Below are 13,789 nucleotides of genomic sequence, written 5' to 3' on the forward strand. Positions count from 1 at the left end.
CATCCATTTCACAATTTTACCCCCCCCCCCCAAAAAAAAAACAAACAAAAAACAAATCATAAATACTGGTTACAAATTGGGATATACTAATTGGTGTGGAAATTACATATGAATTTAGTGTAAATTTATGTGGTACCCCCCCAAAAAAATGCTCTGCGAATTGGTAATGCATCATTAAAAAGAACAGATTCAGGAGAACATCAGACATGAACATCACTACATTACACTTTGCGATACTTCAGAACAAAAGACTGTCCTACCTGGCGTTGAGGGAATGACCAGGAAGCCATAGCCTTCCGTTCTGTAGCGCTGCCAGAAATCCAAGGAAAGAACTTTGAAATATAGCACTGGCCACTGGGGTAATGACCCTGCACAGAATATAAGCACTTGTGCTTATTCACTGGTACTTTATTTTCATATCATCAGGAGGTTGTCTATATAATGTATTTTTCTATTCTTTAGTTAAAGATATTCTGCGGCAATAAAAGGTCTCACCATCAGACTCGTCTTCCTTATGGAAAAAGGTCTCAAAGCTGAATGGATAGGAGAAGAAGGCAACATCCTCCTATAAAACAGAGAACATGCATGCCACATTTCCATGAACACAGAGCCGGGTGATGGGGTTTACTAAAATTACGTCTTACCTTTCCCACACTGCGTGTGCAACACGTCTGAGTCACACCAGACAGACAGTGAAAGGGAACACTTGACCAATCTGAAGAACATGGAAAAACCTCAATATCATGAATTACTGACATAAATTGCACAAAACAGTTATACAGTGACTAAAGTCTGGCCACTTAAGTCACGCTTAAAATGTCTCAATGTCATTTCATTAGTTTAAAAACCAAAATGTGTACTTCTGTCTTCATTTTGAACAGTATAAGTATTGTTTTACCATTTAAAACTTTGCTTGAAAAAGTGTACTTGTGCTTTCTTTCAAATCTTTATGTAAAATAAATACCACTTGGTTTGATTTTGTCATCAAATGCAATGCCATGCATACATGTATAAGTGTGACTTAACCTTTGAAATATGTTTCCCACTGTATGTGGTTGAGTTTAGGTTGACTTACTATTTGGTAAATCCAGGAAGAAATTGACATAAAGATTGTCATACTCATAGCCCTGAGCAGAAACTGAAAGGAAAAATTGCCATATTATGATCCGAGCAGAGTAACTTTTGAGACCCAGTTTGCAGTAAAATTATAAATATATTGCATGGACTGTGCAATTTAAGCATGCATTTGATGTACTGATGTTATACTGCTTTGCTTTCAGTACATTTGGGCTAATCCTAATGATACAGGATAACTGCTAGTACTCACCAATCTCTCCATTTACAATCAGGCGAAGTATTCCTGGAGGTGGCTAAAGGAAGTGTTTGGACAATCAGAATGAAAATGTTACCTTTTTTATTTGGAATGCATTTTAATTTTTTTTTTGAGACCATGAGTCTGGATAAGAATTATAATTCTTACCATTTCAAAGTCTTGGCCAACCAGGCTGTTGAGGTAATCTTTGTGACGTGTGTACAGCTAAAATAAAATAAAAAGAAAGGTGTGAGAATGATGACTCCACCAGAAAGGGGTCAGCAATCCACCAGTGAGCCTTGGGCCAGCCAAAGAATTCCATATTGCTCCAGGGACATTGGCCGTGCAATTTAAGATGCTTTGGATAAAAAGAGTTAAAAAATAAAATAAACTAAGAATGTCATAGTGTGTTATAGTATTATACCATTTATTTATTAGTATTATAATAATTGTGTACTATTGTGTATTTATTCATATTTTGTAAAAACTTTTATTTCTATATGTTCAGTTATAGTAATTTTCTTATTTACTTTTATTCATTCACTTTATTTATATAGCACTTTACAACTGCACCTGCAGACCAAAGTGCTGTACAATCAAGAAACACTTCATTAAAACACACAACTTAAAACAACACACATCCTACTAACAACAAAGACTAGCCCACCCTCTCAAAGGTTAAAGACAAGAAGTAGTTTTTGACTTCAACTTTAAAAGCATTTAAAGATGAGACCTCTCTAAGTTCCTGAGGAAGACTATTCCAGAGCTTCGGCCCCGCAACAGCAAAGGCCTGATCCCCTTTTAACTTTAAATGAGTACGAGGGACAGTAAGCAATAACTTATTATTGGATCTTAGAGACCTAGGTGCTTGACGAACAGCAACGAGCTCAGACACGTAAGCAGGGGCCATCCCATGCACTGCTTTAAAAACATACAATAGAGTTTTATATTTTATCCTGTAGTTCACGGGTAGCCACTTGAGAGAAGCTAAAATAGGAGAGATATGATGACATTTCTTAGCACCCACTAGCAGCCTAGCTGCTGCATTCTGAACTAATTGCAAGCGTGAAATAGTGGTCTGACAGGACTCCACATACAACACATTGCAATAATCCAGACGAGACAAAATAAAGGCATTAATAACCTTCTCTAACTTCTCTTTCTTGACAGAATAGGCTTTAGTCGAGCAATAGACCTAATCTGGAAAAAACAAGTCTTTACTACAGCATTAATCTGCTTGTCAAATTTCAGCAACCGATGCAAAATGACACTATATGTTGGTGCGCTGACCACGAGGCTATTGGCGCCATTTTAGCAATTTTAGCACTTCAGCTTAATTTATCTCAGTTAGTTGCAAAGGCAACATTTATTGTGCCTCATACAACACCTTGTTTTGGCCAAAACTTTCATTTCTATACTTTGCAGATATGGCAATTCCAAAACACATTGCCCAGATGATGAACAGTTTTACATTTTACATTAAATTATTGTACACAGAAATGTTTCAAATCAACCCCTTATGAGATTCCGTTTCTGTTAGGATGCTGCCTTAGAAGGTAGCTGCCAATGTAGGTGGCAGGCAGTGAGTGAGACAGTGAAACCACCAATCCTAAGCAAGGACAAAGGAACATACATCTCTGTACATGCGCTGCTCTCTCTCTTTCTCGTCTGCATGAATGTCTGATGAGGCGCTCTCCAGATACAGCCTCCACACCTCCCTCTTCTCCCACTGCGTTTCCAGCCTGGTGTGAAAGACAGTCAAATACACCTTCTGTAATCACAATGAACTCATCCCAATATTATTCACAAGAGAAATTGACAGAAGTGGTAGGTCTTGCCTGTAGGCTCCTCTGTTGTTGTTAAAGTCTGGTTTTATTGTGATTACTCCATTACCATCTGCTTTTATGGTGCATAATATATATTCATTCTCTTTCAGGCCCAACCTGTAAAACACAGTTACATGTCTGGTTATTTCACATTACTTTAAATGGGTCATATCATAAAAAAACTTAAATTTTTTTTTTCAAATGTCAGTTAAATTTTATGGGTAAGATAGAGAGTGGAAAATGGTGATATAAAACTACAAAATACCCTTTTTGGTGTAAAAAACCTTCAACTGCATTATAAGTGGAGCTCTGGTCAAATAAATTGTAATGTATGATATGTTTAAGTGGCTAAAGTAGAGTATCATCACACTTACTTCCCTGAAGGCCCAAGATCTCCCATGATGTGCATGGTCTGCACTGGTGTGTTGATGATGTGGCTGTTCTTTATGAACTCCTCAGAAGGCTCCCATGTGATTAAACGGGACTTGTGAACAATAGACTCTCTAAATTGTGTAAAAAAAAAATAAAAATACAGGTTAACCTCCTTAACTTTTCAGATATGATAAATGCTTTACAGAAAACCATCTTACAGGCAACTATAATATAGGCTTCTAGGTACACTTACACAGGACGTCTCTCTTGTCTCCTGTGTCTAACATTGGCCATGCGTTCTGCTAAAAAGGTTGGTGTGGACTGAGCTGGGATCAGCAGACTCTGGGCTTGCTGTCAATACAATCACAACTTCTGAAAACTGTAAGAACATATGCAGCCTATTCATCCATTGGTGAATCTCACCAAACCTGTCAAAACCATGTCTGGGTCATATCTAACACCAAATAATTAATTATTTATTAAATAAAGAAATAAGAAATTATATTTTGCTTAACCTGTAAAACACAGTTACATGTCTGGTTATTTCACATTACTTTAAATGGGTCATATCATAAAAAAACTTTAAAAAAAAAAACTTATTTTCAAATGTCAGTTAAATTTTATGGGTAAGATAGAGAGTGGAAAATGGTGATATAAAACTACAAAATACCCTTTTTGGTGTAAAAAACCTTCAACTGCATTATAAGTGGAGCTCTGGTCAAATAAATTGTAATGTATGATATGTTTAAGTGGCTAAAGTAGAGTATCATCACACTTACTTCCCTGAAGGCCCAAGATCTCCCATGATGTGCATGGTCTGCACTGGTGTGTTGATGATGTGGCTGTTCTTTATGAACTCCTCAGAAGGCTCCCATGTGATTAAACGGGACTTGTGAACAATAGACTCTCTAAATTGTGTAAAAAAAAAATAAAAATACAGGTTAACCTCCTTAACTTTTCAGATATGATAAATGCTTTACAGAAAACCATCTTACAGGCAACTATAATATAGGCTTCTAGGTACACTTACACAGGACGTCTCTCTTGTCTCCTGTGTCTAACATTGGCCATGCGTTCTGCTAAAAAGGTTGGTGTGGACTGAGCTGGGATCAGCAGACTCTGGGCTTGCTGTCAATACAATCACAACTTCTGAAAACTGTAAGAACATATGCAGCCTATTCATCCATTGGTGAATCTCACCAAACCTGTCAAAACCATGTCTGGGTCATATCTAACACCAAATAATTAATTATTTATTAAATAAAGAAATAAGAAATTATATTTTGCTTAAAGAAAATAAAGCTTCATTTTGAAATGTTACGATTCTGTATTGTGATATTATTTTCATGACAATTCTTAATTTCTCAAATTCTCTTTTGGCGGGAAAACCTATTCCATTCCCATTGACTTCCATTAGTGCAAGTCACTGGGAATTGAAACTGTTTGGTTATCAGCATTTGTTCAAAATATATTTTTTCATGTACAGCAGAATAAATAAATGCATACAGGTTTGGAATGGCATGGAGGTGAGCAAATGATGACAGAATTTTCATTTTTGGGTGGACTATCCCATAATGGTCTTAAAATTATGTTTGATTTCTCTATACAAAATAAAATGTCTTATTTTCATTTCTTTTGATTTTGTGGTGAAATATGACCTGGGTATGTTTTTGTCAGATTTAAAAAAGAAAATAGTAGAGTGAGCTGACCTCTTCCCATTTGGAAAAACGATCAAAGTCTGTGTAGGTGAAAATGCGCTGGTTTTGTCTTCTTTTGGATCTTTCCATTGCCATGATTTCTGTGTGATACTGACGCTCCAGTGGTGTTTGACAATTTGACTCTGTTTGGTAAAGGTCCACTTCATACTGCATATCAATGACAAAGCAGAACTCATCAGATACACCAGGGTGACCAGATGTGCTTGTTTTCCGGGGACAGTCCCAGTTTTTGGTGTTTTGTCCCCATCTGGAGCTTTTCCTGGAAATGTCTCTGTTTTACAGCACATTCAAAACAGCCCACAAATACAATGCAAAAAAACCCCTGACCAACACATCCAGCTGGTTATCAGAGCAATCGTGTAGTGATTATTTTCACCAACAAATTCAGCTACAAGCTACACTGATTACTTGGTCATGCGCCGCTACTTCAGTCATGAAGAACTTAACTTTAACTTAAACTTCATCAATTATCAAAAGAGACCTTTTTTTTTTTTTAAGTAGTAACATATACTAACTATTTATGTTTAATTAAATACTGTTTGTATGTGCTTTATTACAGGGCTTCAACAGGGTGCAGGGTTGTATTGTAGACAATTTTAATTTGCAGTGTAATACATTTGCAGAAAACACATACTTTGTGCTCAAAATGAGTCTAAAATCCAAAATAATAAGCCTAATTAAGGATAGTAAGAGTAATTTCCATGCACAAAACATAAAATACCATTTTAAAAGTAAAAAAAAGTTGTAATTGTTGTATACAGTATAATCAGTTTGTAAAAATTAAAAGTATTATGTACTGTACAATTAGAAAATTTGTAAAATATTTATTTATCATGTTCTTATATAATGTGTTTTTGTAAAGTCATAATTCTGTTATAATATTGTGCTATTCACAATGAACGGGGAAGTCGTGGCCTAATGGTTAGAGAGTCGGACTCGTAACCCAAAGGTTGCGGGTTCGAGTCTCGTACCGGCAGGGATTGTAGGTGGGGGGAGTGAATGAACTCTTCCACCTTCAATACCACGACTGAGATGCCCTTGAGCAAGGCACCGAACCCCCAACTGCTCCCTGGGCGCCGTAGCATAAATGCCCACTGCTCCGGGTGTGTGTGTTCACTGCTGTGTGTGTGCACTTTGGATGGGTTAAATGCAGAGCACTAATTCCAAGTATGGGTCACCATACTTGGCCACATGTCACTTCACTTATTTTTTTTTTTTCAGTTTCACAATGGTTACTATGAACTATTTACATAGTGTGATTTTTTGTGAACTGTATTAAAACCAGTCCAAAAATCATAATAATGAAACTAACATAATAATAATAAAAAAAAAAAACAACAACAAATGAGATTTCAATGATATTTTGACCACTTAAATAGGAAATGTCCCCGGTTTCAGAAATTTCAGAAATCTGGTCACCTTCATTTAGTTGCACACACACAGCTTTGCCCTCACTAGTGGCCTACCTGACTGAAGAACTTCTCTTGCCAACCAACCACCAGCTCCTCCGCATCAGTGGCTGTGTTAGAAAGAGAACGAGAAAATTATTATCCACCATATTCCAGGGAATTGTTGTGATAGGTTCATATCAGCGTTTTTCACGTACTGGAAGCAGCTCGAGTCTGAGAGCTGAAGGTGTCCAGCTCTATAACTCCTCTCTCCTGCTGGGAAAGCACTTGCTGATGGAGATGTTGAGACAGAGCGGCTGTGGAGGTCACCCGCTGTATGCGCACTCTGAAACAGAAACAAAACTGTTACGGTATACATGTTGTTTTTGGGCATATTACAGTTGTATTATTTTTAGTGACTTGGAGCATCGTGTACAGTAAATACAGTGGTACATGGATTTGGTAATCATTCAGAATCATGGTAAATGGAGTCCTATGGCAGTTTCATGGTGCACTTATGTGTAAGATGGGCATACCATAGTACTTCAATATCATGGAACTGAAATTCATAAACAATAGTATTTACATTGTACTACAAGTTGTTTCTAAGAATACTACCATGGTACTAGATATGGTAAAGACATTTGGTGCATTTAATAGTGTGTATACTTTTATTTTAGATGTCAAGCACATTCAGGCGACGTCACTTACCGTATTCGTAAGTTTTTAACCGCATCCCGGGAACGGTAAACCGATTCTCCGGTGTCAGTGCACCAACCGTCGGCCATATCTGACACTCGGCCTCAAAAGATAGAAGAATTTAGCTGTAGTGTATCATTTGCATCGGTTGACTATTAAAAAACTCACACCAAGCACGAACAAGGATCAACAGTTTTAAATTATTTACTTCTTAATGGAATACTCCGGTAGGAAGTTAACGCGACACATCTGAGCGTCTCGTTGCATAGTAACATACTAACGGAAGCAGCCGGAAGTTAATTATGCGCATGCTCGGTGCGGATATAAAGACGCTGTTCTCAAATCAGCCAGAGCTGCTCTCTGACTCAGACCACAGAAACGCGGGCGATGACTACAGCTGATCTGGGAGCGGAAGTGATAGTAAACACACTCCCTACTTCACATCCGCGTTGAACACTGCCTATGAACCGAAAGCTGTTCCACATGTTTGTGTTTGTTATTGACCAACGAATATAGTGGATTAGAAATGCCTGAGGACGGTTCTTGACATCATTTTACTTGGCTAAAATTGAAAATTCTGCTTTATTTAATGTGCACACAGTGTTGCTGGTATTTTAATCCTGAAGGGCACCGTGGCCTTTTGGTTAGCAGCAGCGGCAGCACTAACTAAGAGCAGATTATTCTTTCCTTTTTTAAGAAATAATGAATAATCACTTAAAAGCAACATACAGCGTTGAATCTTGCTGCTCTTATCTTGTTTCCTAGCGGGAGTTTAGCTGATTTTGCTTGTCAGCCAAGCCTGACCAGTTTGACAAGTACCCAAAACGGTTCTAAAACCATCAAACCAGGTTGGTTTAGGCCTGCAAAAACCAGCAGACCACCTGAAGATGGTTTAAGCTGTTTATTAAGGCATATCTTGGCAAGTTATTAAAGGCAAATATGCAGGCATGGAAAACATGTTTCAAAGTCTTCCTAGCCTCCAACAGAACTAGGAATAGATGTTGTTTGGTAGGGCTGAAGGAATTATATTTTACACCTTTCACACAACGTGCAGCCTATAGTTGCACAAGAGCACTTTTCTGTCCAAGAGACAAGTCAGGTGAGAGATTTACCTCTAGTAAACTCAGAAAGACATTTGTATCTAAGCAGCATAAATATGCTGCTAACAGAGATGATAATCCCAAATCAACAAAAACACAGAGCGGAAAAGTGTCATCGGAGCTTCAGAAACTGAGGTTTGAGGATTTCAGTGAGTCAGAAACCGGAAGGCTTTTGAGACATATCCAAAAAGAATCTGAGCCCAATGAAGGTAAACAGTTAGAGATTGTGTTCGGTGCGGCCCCATGTTTGCTGGCCCTCACGCAATGTAGGAGGAAGCCGAGTCGTCTCTTTGTGAAGAACGGTGAGGGGCCACAGAGAGATGTGATTTTGAGGGTCTGTCAGGAGGCCGTCAGACGGGACGTGCAGATACAGAGAGTCAGTAAGCAGACACTTGACAAGATGTGTGGCGGTAAGGTGCACCAGGGGTTGTGTCTGCAGGCAAGTCCTCTTGGGTTTATCACTGAGGAAAGACCGATGCCATCTCATGAGGTGAAGAATCACAGGGCATTATGGCTGGTTTTGGATGGAGTGCAGGATCCGATGAATCTTGGTGCCATTTTGCGCTCTGCGTATTTCCTGGGAGTGGATCGAATTGCCAGCAGCATTCATAACAGGTGGAGTTAAAAGAGGCATTTGTGTTTAATTCTTTATAACATAGTTAAATGGAATGTAGGATCTAAAACAAAGACCATTGTTTATTTGGTCATGTATTTTGTTTATGATTAAATTAAAATGTGTTTTACATTTAACTTTGTATTAACCATTGAAATGTGCTTATGTTTATTTGCTGTCTTTGTTAGCTGTCCTCTGACGCCCACAGTGAGTAAAGCCAGTGCTGGTGTGATGGAGGTCATGGAGGTGTTTGGCTACAGCAACTTGAAAGATATGATTAAGGTCTGGAAGTTGATCCCTCCACTTCACCACCTTACTTGGAATTACAATGGGATTTACATGTTTTGACATATCGGGTAGCCTATCCTATTGGGTGGTGACCGTGATTTCACCAAGTACAACATGTTCCTGGATGAACATCCTTGTTGATCCTGGAACAACATTCCAATTAACCAATCAGAATTGAGGGATCACTTTTCAGGAAATACCTGTTTTAGGTTTACAATCAGGGTTAGGTGCTTCTACACCAGTGGTGCCCAAACTCGGTCCTGTAGGGCCGGTGTCCTGCAGAGCTTAGCTCCAACCCCAATTAGACACCTGAACAAGCTAATCAAGCTCTTACTAGGCATGCTAGAAACTTCCCGGCAGGTGTGTTGAGGCAAGTTGGAGCTAAACTCTGCAGGACACCGGCCCTCCAGGACCAAGTTTGGGCACCCGTTTCTACACCCTTGTTAATCAGCTATCATTTCACACTGATTTTAGGAATAAATTATGGGTAGGGATTGGGTTTAGTCTATATTTTTGGACAGTAATGTTGATCCAGGATCAACAAAAGATGTTGATCCAGGAACATGTCTTACTTGGCAAAATTTAAAACCAAATATGGAAGTGGCTCAGAATGGATGCGAAAAAATCAGATCTCGTGAAGATTTTTGTGTTTACACATGTGAAAACACATGCTGCTGGTTGCTGGTTACACGCCAGTGTAAAAGCAGCCTAAGTTTCCATTTGTAGCCAGTAGAGGGCATTTAAATAACACAATTGTGGTTTATTTTCTTTCTTTATTTTATTATTATTATTATTATAATTGTTTTTTTTTGGCGAAATTATTTGACCTGAGGGGGAAAAGCAATGCTAACTAATCAAATACATGAACACAAAATACGTGTTCAAAGTGTTATTGCAGTGAATTCCACCAGGTAATTAATGTCACTAATATTAATTATATAAATACATAATAATTATTGGTTTTTACTGCAAAGCAAAACAAAAATGCCATAAATATGAGCACAATTATTGAGAAAAGCAAATTTGGTTCAGAAAGATGTCCCATGAAATTATGTTTAACGGTAACAGACACAGATCTGTAAATTGTTTAGTGAAGAAAAATAAAGAAATGCAGATGAAATTAATAGAAAATAGTTATGTAAATTGTTGTCAGAAGACAAAATAGAACATCCTTCTTTTGTTGTTTTTGAAACTTAATTTATTTATGAAATGTACAGTAGGTTTTCATAATTAAAAAAAACCTTTTAATTATAGTGAATGGAAAATCCCTTCTGTGGCCTGTAGAGGGTAGTTAAAGAAAGCCATTGAAGTTGAGACTTTGTCTGCCTAGTCCTTTTGCAAAACACATCTCATACTCAATCGTCAGGATTTCCATTGTGTAATAGCTATAACCAAATTTGTCTTGACATTATAGGTGAAAGCAGAAGAAGGTTGGCAAGTAGTTGGCACTGTTGGGTTAGAGCAATGCAGCCCTGAATCCGCTGTTGTGCCATGTTCAGATTTCAAGATGTCCAGACCTACACTCCTGTTAATGGGTAACAGCAAGTTTGTGTTTAAATGTATTTGGACCGATAATAGTTTTGCTCTCTTTGTGTTACGGTGGTCTGTCTGTGTGTGTGCTATCAGGTGGAGAGGGTGACGGTCTGTCTCCAGAACTGCATCAGATGTGTGACGTCCTGCTCACCATTCCTCCACGCAGAAACCTGCACCCTGGGGTAGAATCACTCAATGTGTCTGTAGCCACAGGTATGTTTATATATGTAAATATTGTTCTGAATTGCTGGTAACCTTAAAATGTACTTGCTAGGAATGAACCACAGCTCAGGGTAAACGTAAATTAAACTTTTTTTTGTTTTTTTTTACATAAAAAAAAAATGAATTTACATTTTAAAAAGTTTACGTTAAAAAATATTAAATAAAAAATTAATGAAAACATCCCCTGTAAATGTTTATTATTGAATTAATGCCTCTGCAGACATTGTCTGTCAGATATCTTTATTCACTCTTAGAGGCAAGTGTTGTTGAATGTGTAGCTGATATGAAGTAGTTTTTTATTAAAAAATAATACAAATAAGGTTTATTTTAAACAGTTGAACAGGTTTCAGGATTCCATTTTTATAAACCAATTCATAATACATTTTTATGTAGCTAATTTGCCCTCTTTTAATGTGTTGCTGGTTTTTTCCTTCTCGCAGGCATTCTGCTGCACTCTCTTCTGTCCACACGCACAGGAAACTGATGATGATGATGGCAACAACAACAAGGCAGCAGCATTATTTACTCAGGCGTCTCTCATTAGCCCCCTACAGTGATTAATGACTGGATTACTTCATCAATTAACAGTCTGAGAGTCTGGAGAGAGGCTCATTGGTCAGATAAAGAGAGGCTGTAGATGCATTCTGGACCAGTTACTGACTATGACCACCTTGTTTAAGACAAGACCTGTGCTACACATGGTCTCTATCATCTCAGGGAAAACATGCTTGTATAAACAGATATGTAATCTTTAATTATCCACCTTCTTCATGAAACATGTTAATTAGTTCATGTGCTTATCACTGCGAACATTTGCCACAAGATGAAAAGCCATGTTCATTTTATTTTGAATAAATATTGATCTTTATGTTTATTAATATTGCTTTAAAAATACCCATAAAAGCTGGAGATGTAGGTAATGACAGTTTATATACTCAGTTGACTCTGCATTTTCATTTATGGATTTGGCAGTTGCCAAAGCGACTCTCAATGTATTCAAGGTATGCTATTTATCAGTTCCCTGCGAATCAAACCTTTGACCTTGGTGTTGCCAGCAGCATTCACTATTTTTTTTGAGCTATAGGAATATACAACTTCTTTTTAGATGCTTGTTGAGGCTAGTGCACATATGTGCGATAATAAAGAAGCAAATGTTACAAATATTCATTAATTGAAAGAGCTTACAATGCACTTTAACATTTTGGTGTTAATGTAAGGCTTTGTATACACTACCATGCACAAAAAATATTAAGCATAATAACTGTTTTCAACACTGATAATGATAAAATAAAAATTGAAAAAGAGCACCAAATGAGCATATTAGAATGGTTTGTGAAGGATCATGCTATTAGGCAGTGTTCAGTAAGAAATACTAGTGTACTAGTAAATACAGCACTGCATACTGTACTGTTTACTGCCTTGCTGTTAAAATAGCATTTGAAACAGCATGGATTAAACAGTACAACAATAAAAAAGTAGTATGCTTACATGGCTAACTGTTCCCTGTATTATGGGATGCAGAATTTTCAGTGTGCTCTACTGATTTATTGCTTATTATGGCAAGTGTAGGAGGTCATCCAGATATTTCATGCATAGTGTAAAAATGTTACATTTTCAGTGCACAGCAGCCTATACACTGCAGAAATAGAGCAAGTTCCATCCAGTCAGCAGTACTAAAGTTAACTCAGCAGGTGGCACTGCATATATATATATATATATATATATATATATATATATATATATATATATAAGTAGGTGATCCAGCATTGAGTTTTTCCTGTTACAATTAAGATGAGGGACTGACACACGGATGCTGATGCTAGACCAGTAAAATCTAGCAGCGTTTACGCAAAGTTCACGGAGTAGATATCTCACACCTCCGTTTCCCTTCACGCTTCACGGCGAGATGCTGACTGCAGGTTGTGGACCAAGATGGTGTACAATTAAGCTAAAATGTGCACGATTGGCACACCTGCAGGGAGCAGGACTGGACGATTAAGCTGCTAATACTATAGACAGTTAGACCTCACTTTATTTTTTACCCATAGCTGCAGGGGAGAGGGAGATATTAAATGAGATGGAATGTAATGAAGCACTCTATTGTTTTTACAGGGAAGAATGATCTGAAGGTCTTTGTGACAGGAACAGCTATCTTCTGATGTGTCTCACCAAACAGCCAATTTGTTAATCTTTCCAATAGTTAAATGGACAGATTTGTGGATTTGTAATATTAGTAATCACAATAGGTCATTTAGACTCCCGAATCCCAACCTTTTTTGTCTTATGTATCCTCTCAGAGTGGCTCGAACATCCCTTCTTTGGCTTTAAGCCAGAGATGTATTCATGTGTGGGACCAGTTGTTAAATTTCATTATAGCAGTTTTTCATTGGATTTCATGTGCTTTTTTATTAAATTTGAGTAATATAAAATCAGATCATTACATTCATTTTGTTACTGATTTCAGTGCTTTGAAACGTTATTGGATGAGAACTAAGGCCCTTAAGGTCATCTCAAAGTCTATGTTTTAGTGTTTCTAAGACCAGGGTTATTATAGTTAACTTAAAAAAATTATAATAATTAAATTGTTGAATTAAAATAATATATATATATATATATATATATAAAGTGCCTTGTGAAAGTATTCATTTTTTCACATTTTGTTATGTTGCTGCCTTATGTTAAACTGCTTTAAATGACTTTTTTTCCACATCAGTCTAC

General features: G+C 37.3%; 2 protein-coding genes across 2 annotated transcripts in view; one reads left to right on the forward strand and one right to left on the reverse strand.

Annotated features, from left to right (window-relative positions):
* Nucleotides 1-7,598, reverse strand: part of LOC107695152 (MKS transition zone complex subunit 1) — a 10,843-nt gene extending 3,245 nt beyond the window's left edge. The window contains exons 1-15 of the mRNA XM_016494961.1: nt 7,524-7,598; nt 7,328-7,418; nt 6,835-6,962; nt 6,695-6,747; nt 5,220-5,375; nt 4,541-4,638; nt 4,290-4,418; nt 3,151-3,255; nt 2,946-3,054; nt 1,481-1,537; nt 1,328-1,370; nt 1,076-1,138; nt 645-715; nt 496-565; nt 261-368 (exon numbers count right to left, since the gene is read on the reverse strand). Of these exons, the coding sequence (XP_016350447.1) occupies nt 261-368; nt 496-565; nt 645-715; nt 1,076-1,138; nt 1,328-1,370; nt 1,481-1,537; nt 2,946-3,054; nt 3,151-3,255; nt 4,290-4,418; nt 4,541-4,638; nt 5,220-5,375; nt 6,695-6,747; nt 6,835-6,962; nt 7,328-7,418; nt 7,524-7,590 (1,348 nt within the window). The 5' untranslated portion in view covers nt 7,591-7,598. The remainder of the gene's footprint in view (nt 1-260; nt 369-495; nt 566-644; nt 716-1,075; nt 1,139-1,327; nt 1,371-1,480; nt 1,538-2,945; nt 3,055-3,150; nt 3,256-4,289; nt 4,419-4,540; nt 4,639-5,219; nt 5,376-6,694; nt 6,748-6,834; nt 6,963-7,327; nt 7,419-7,523) is intronic.
* An 83-nt stretch (nt 7,599-7,681) lies between these two features.
* On the forward strand, nt 7,682-12,372 carry LOC107695155 (rRNA methyltransferase 1, mitochondrial-like). Its single transcript, XM_016494963.1, has 5 exons — nt 7,682-9,030; nt 9,217-9,310; nt 10,731-10,851; nt 10,943-11,062; nt 11,512-12,372. The coding sequence occupies exons 1-5, from the start codon at nt 8,255-8,257 to the stop codon at nt 11,553-11,555; spliced, it is 1,155 nt and encodes a 384-aa protein (XP_016350449.1). The 5' UTR covers nt 7,682-8,254; the 3' UTR covers nt 11,556-12,372.
* The last annotated feature ends 1,417 nt before the right edge of the window (nt 12,373-13,789 follow it).

This window comes from Sinocyclocheilus anshuiensis, unplaced genomic scaffold, assembly GCF_001515605.1.
Source record: "Sinocyclocheilus anshuiensis isolate Anshui unplaced genomic scaffold, SAMN03320099.WGS_v1.1 scaffold586, whole genome shotgun sequence".
In the NCBI taxonomy this organism is placed as follows: domain Eukaryota; kingdom Metazoa; phylum Chordata; class Actinopteri; order Cypriniformes; family Cyprinidae; genus Sinocyclocheilus; species Sinocyclocheilus anshuiensis.

Excerpts from the sequence above, each read along its gene's own strand:
- LOC107695155 (XM_016494963.1), top strand. The coding sequence starts at position 8,255 with ATGCAGGCATGGAAAACATGTTTCAAAGTCTTCCTAGCCTCCAACAGA. Across the intron at positions 9,031-9,216 it reads GCCAGCAGCATTCATAACAG|CTGTCCTCTGACGCCCACAG; the intron begins GTGGAGTTAAAA and ends TGTCTTTGTTAG. Across the intron at positions 10,852-10,942 it reads ACCTACACTCCTGTTAATGG|GTGGAGAGGGTGACGGTCTG; the intron begins GTAACAGCAAGT and ends GTGTGCTATCAG.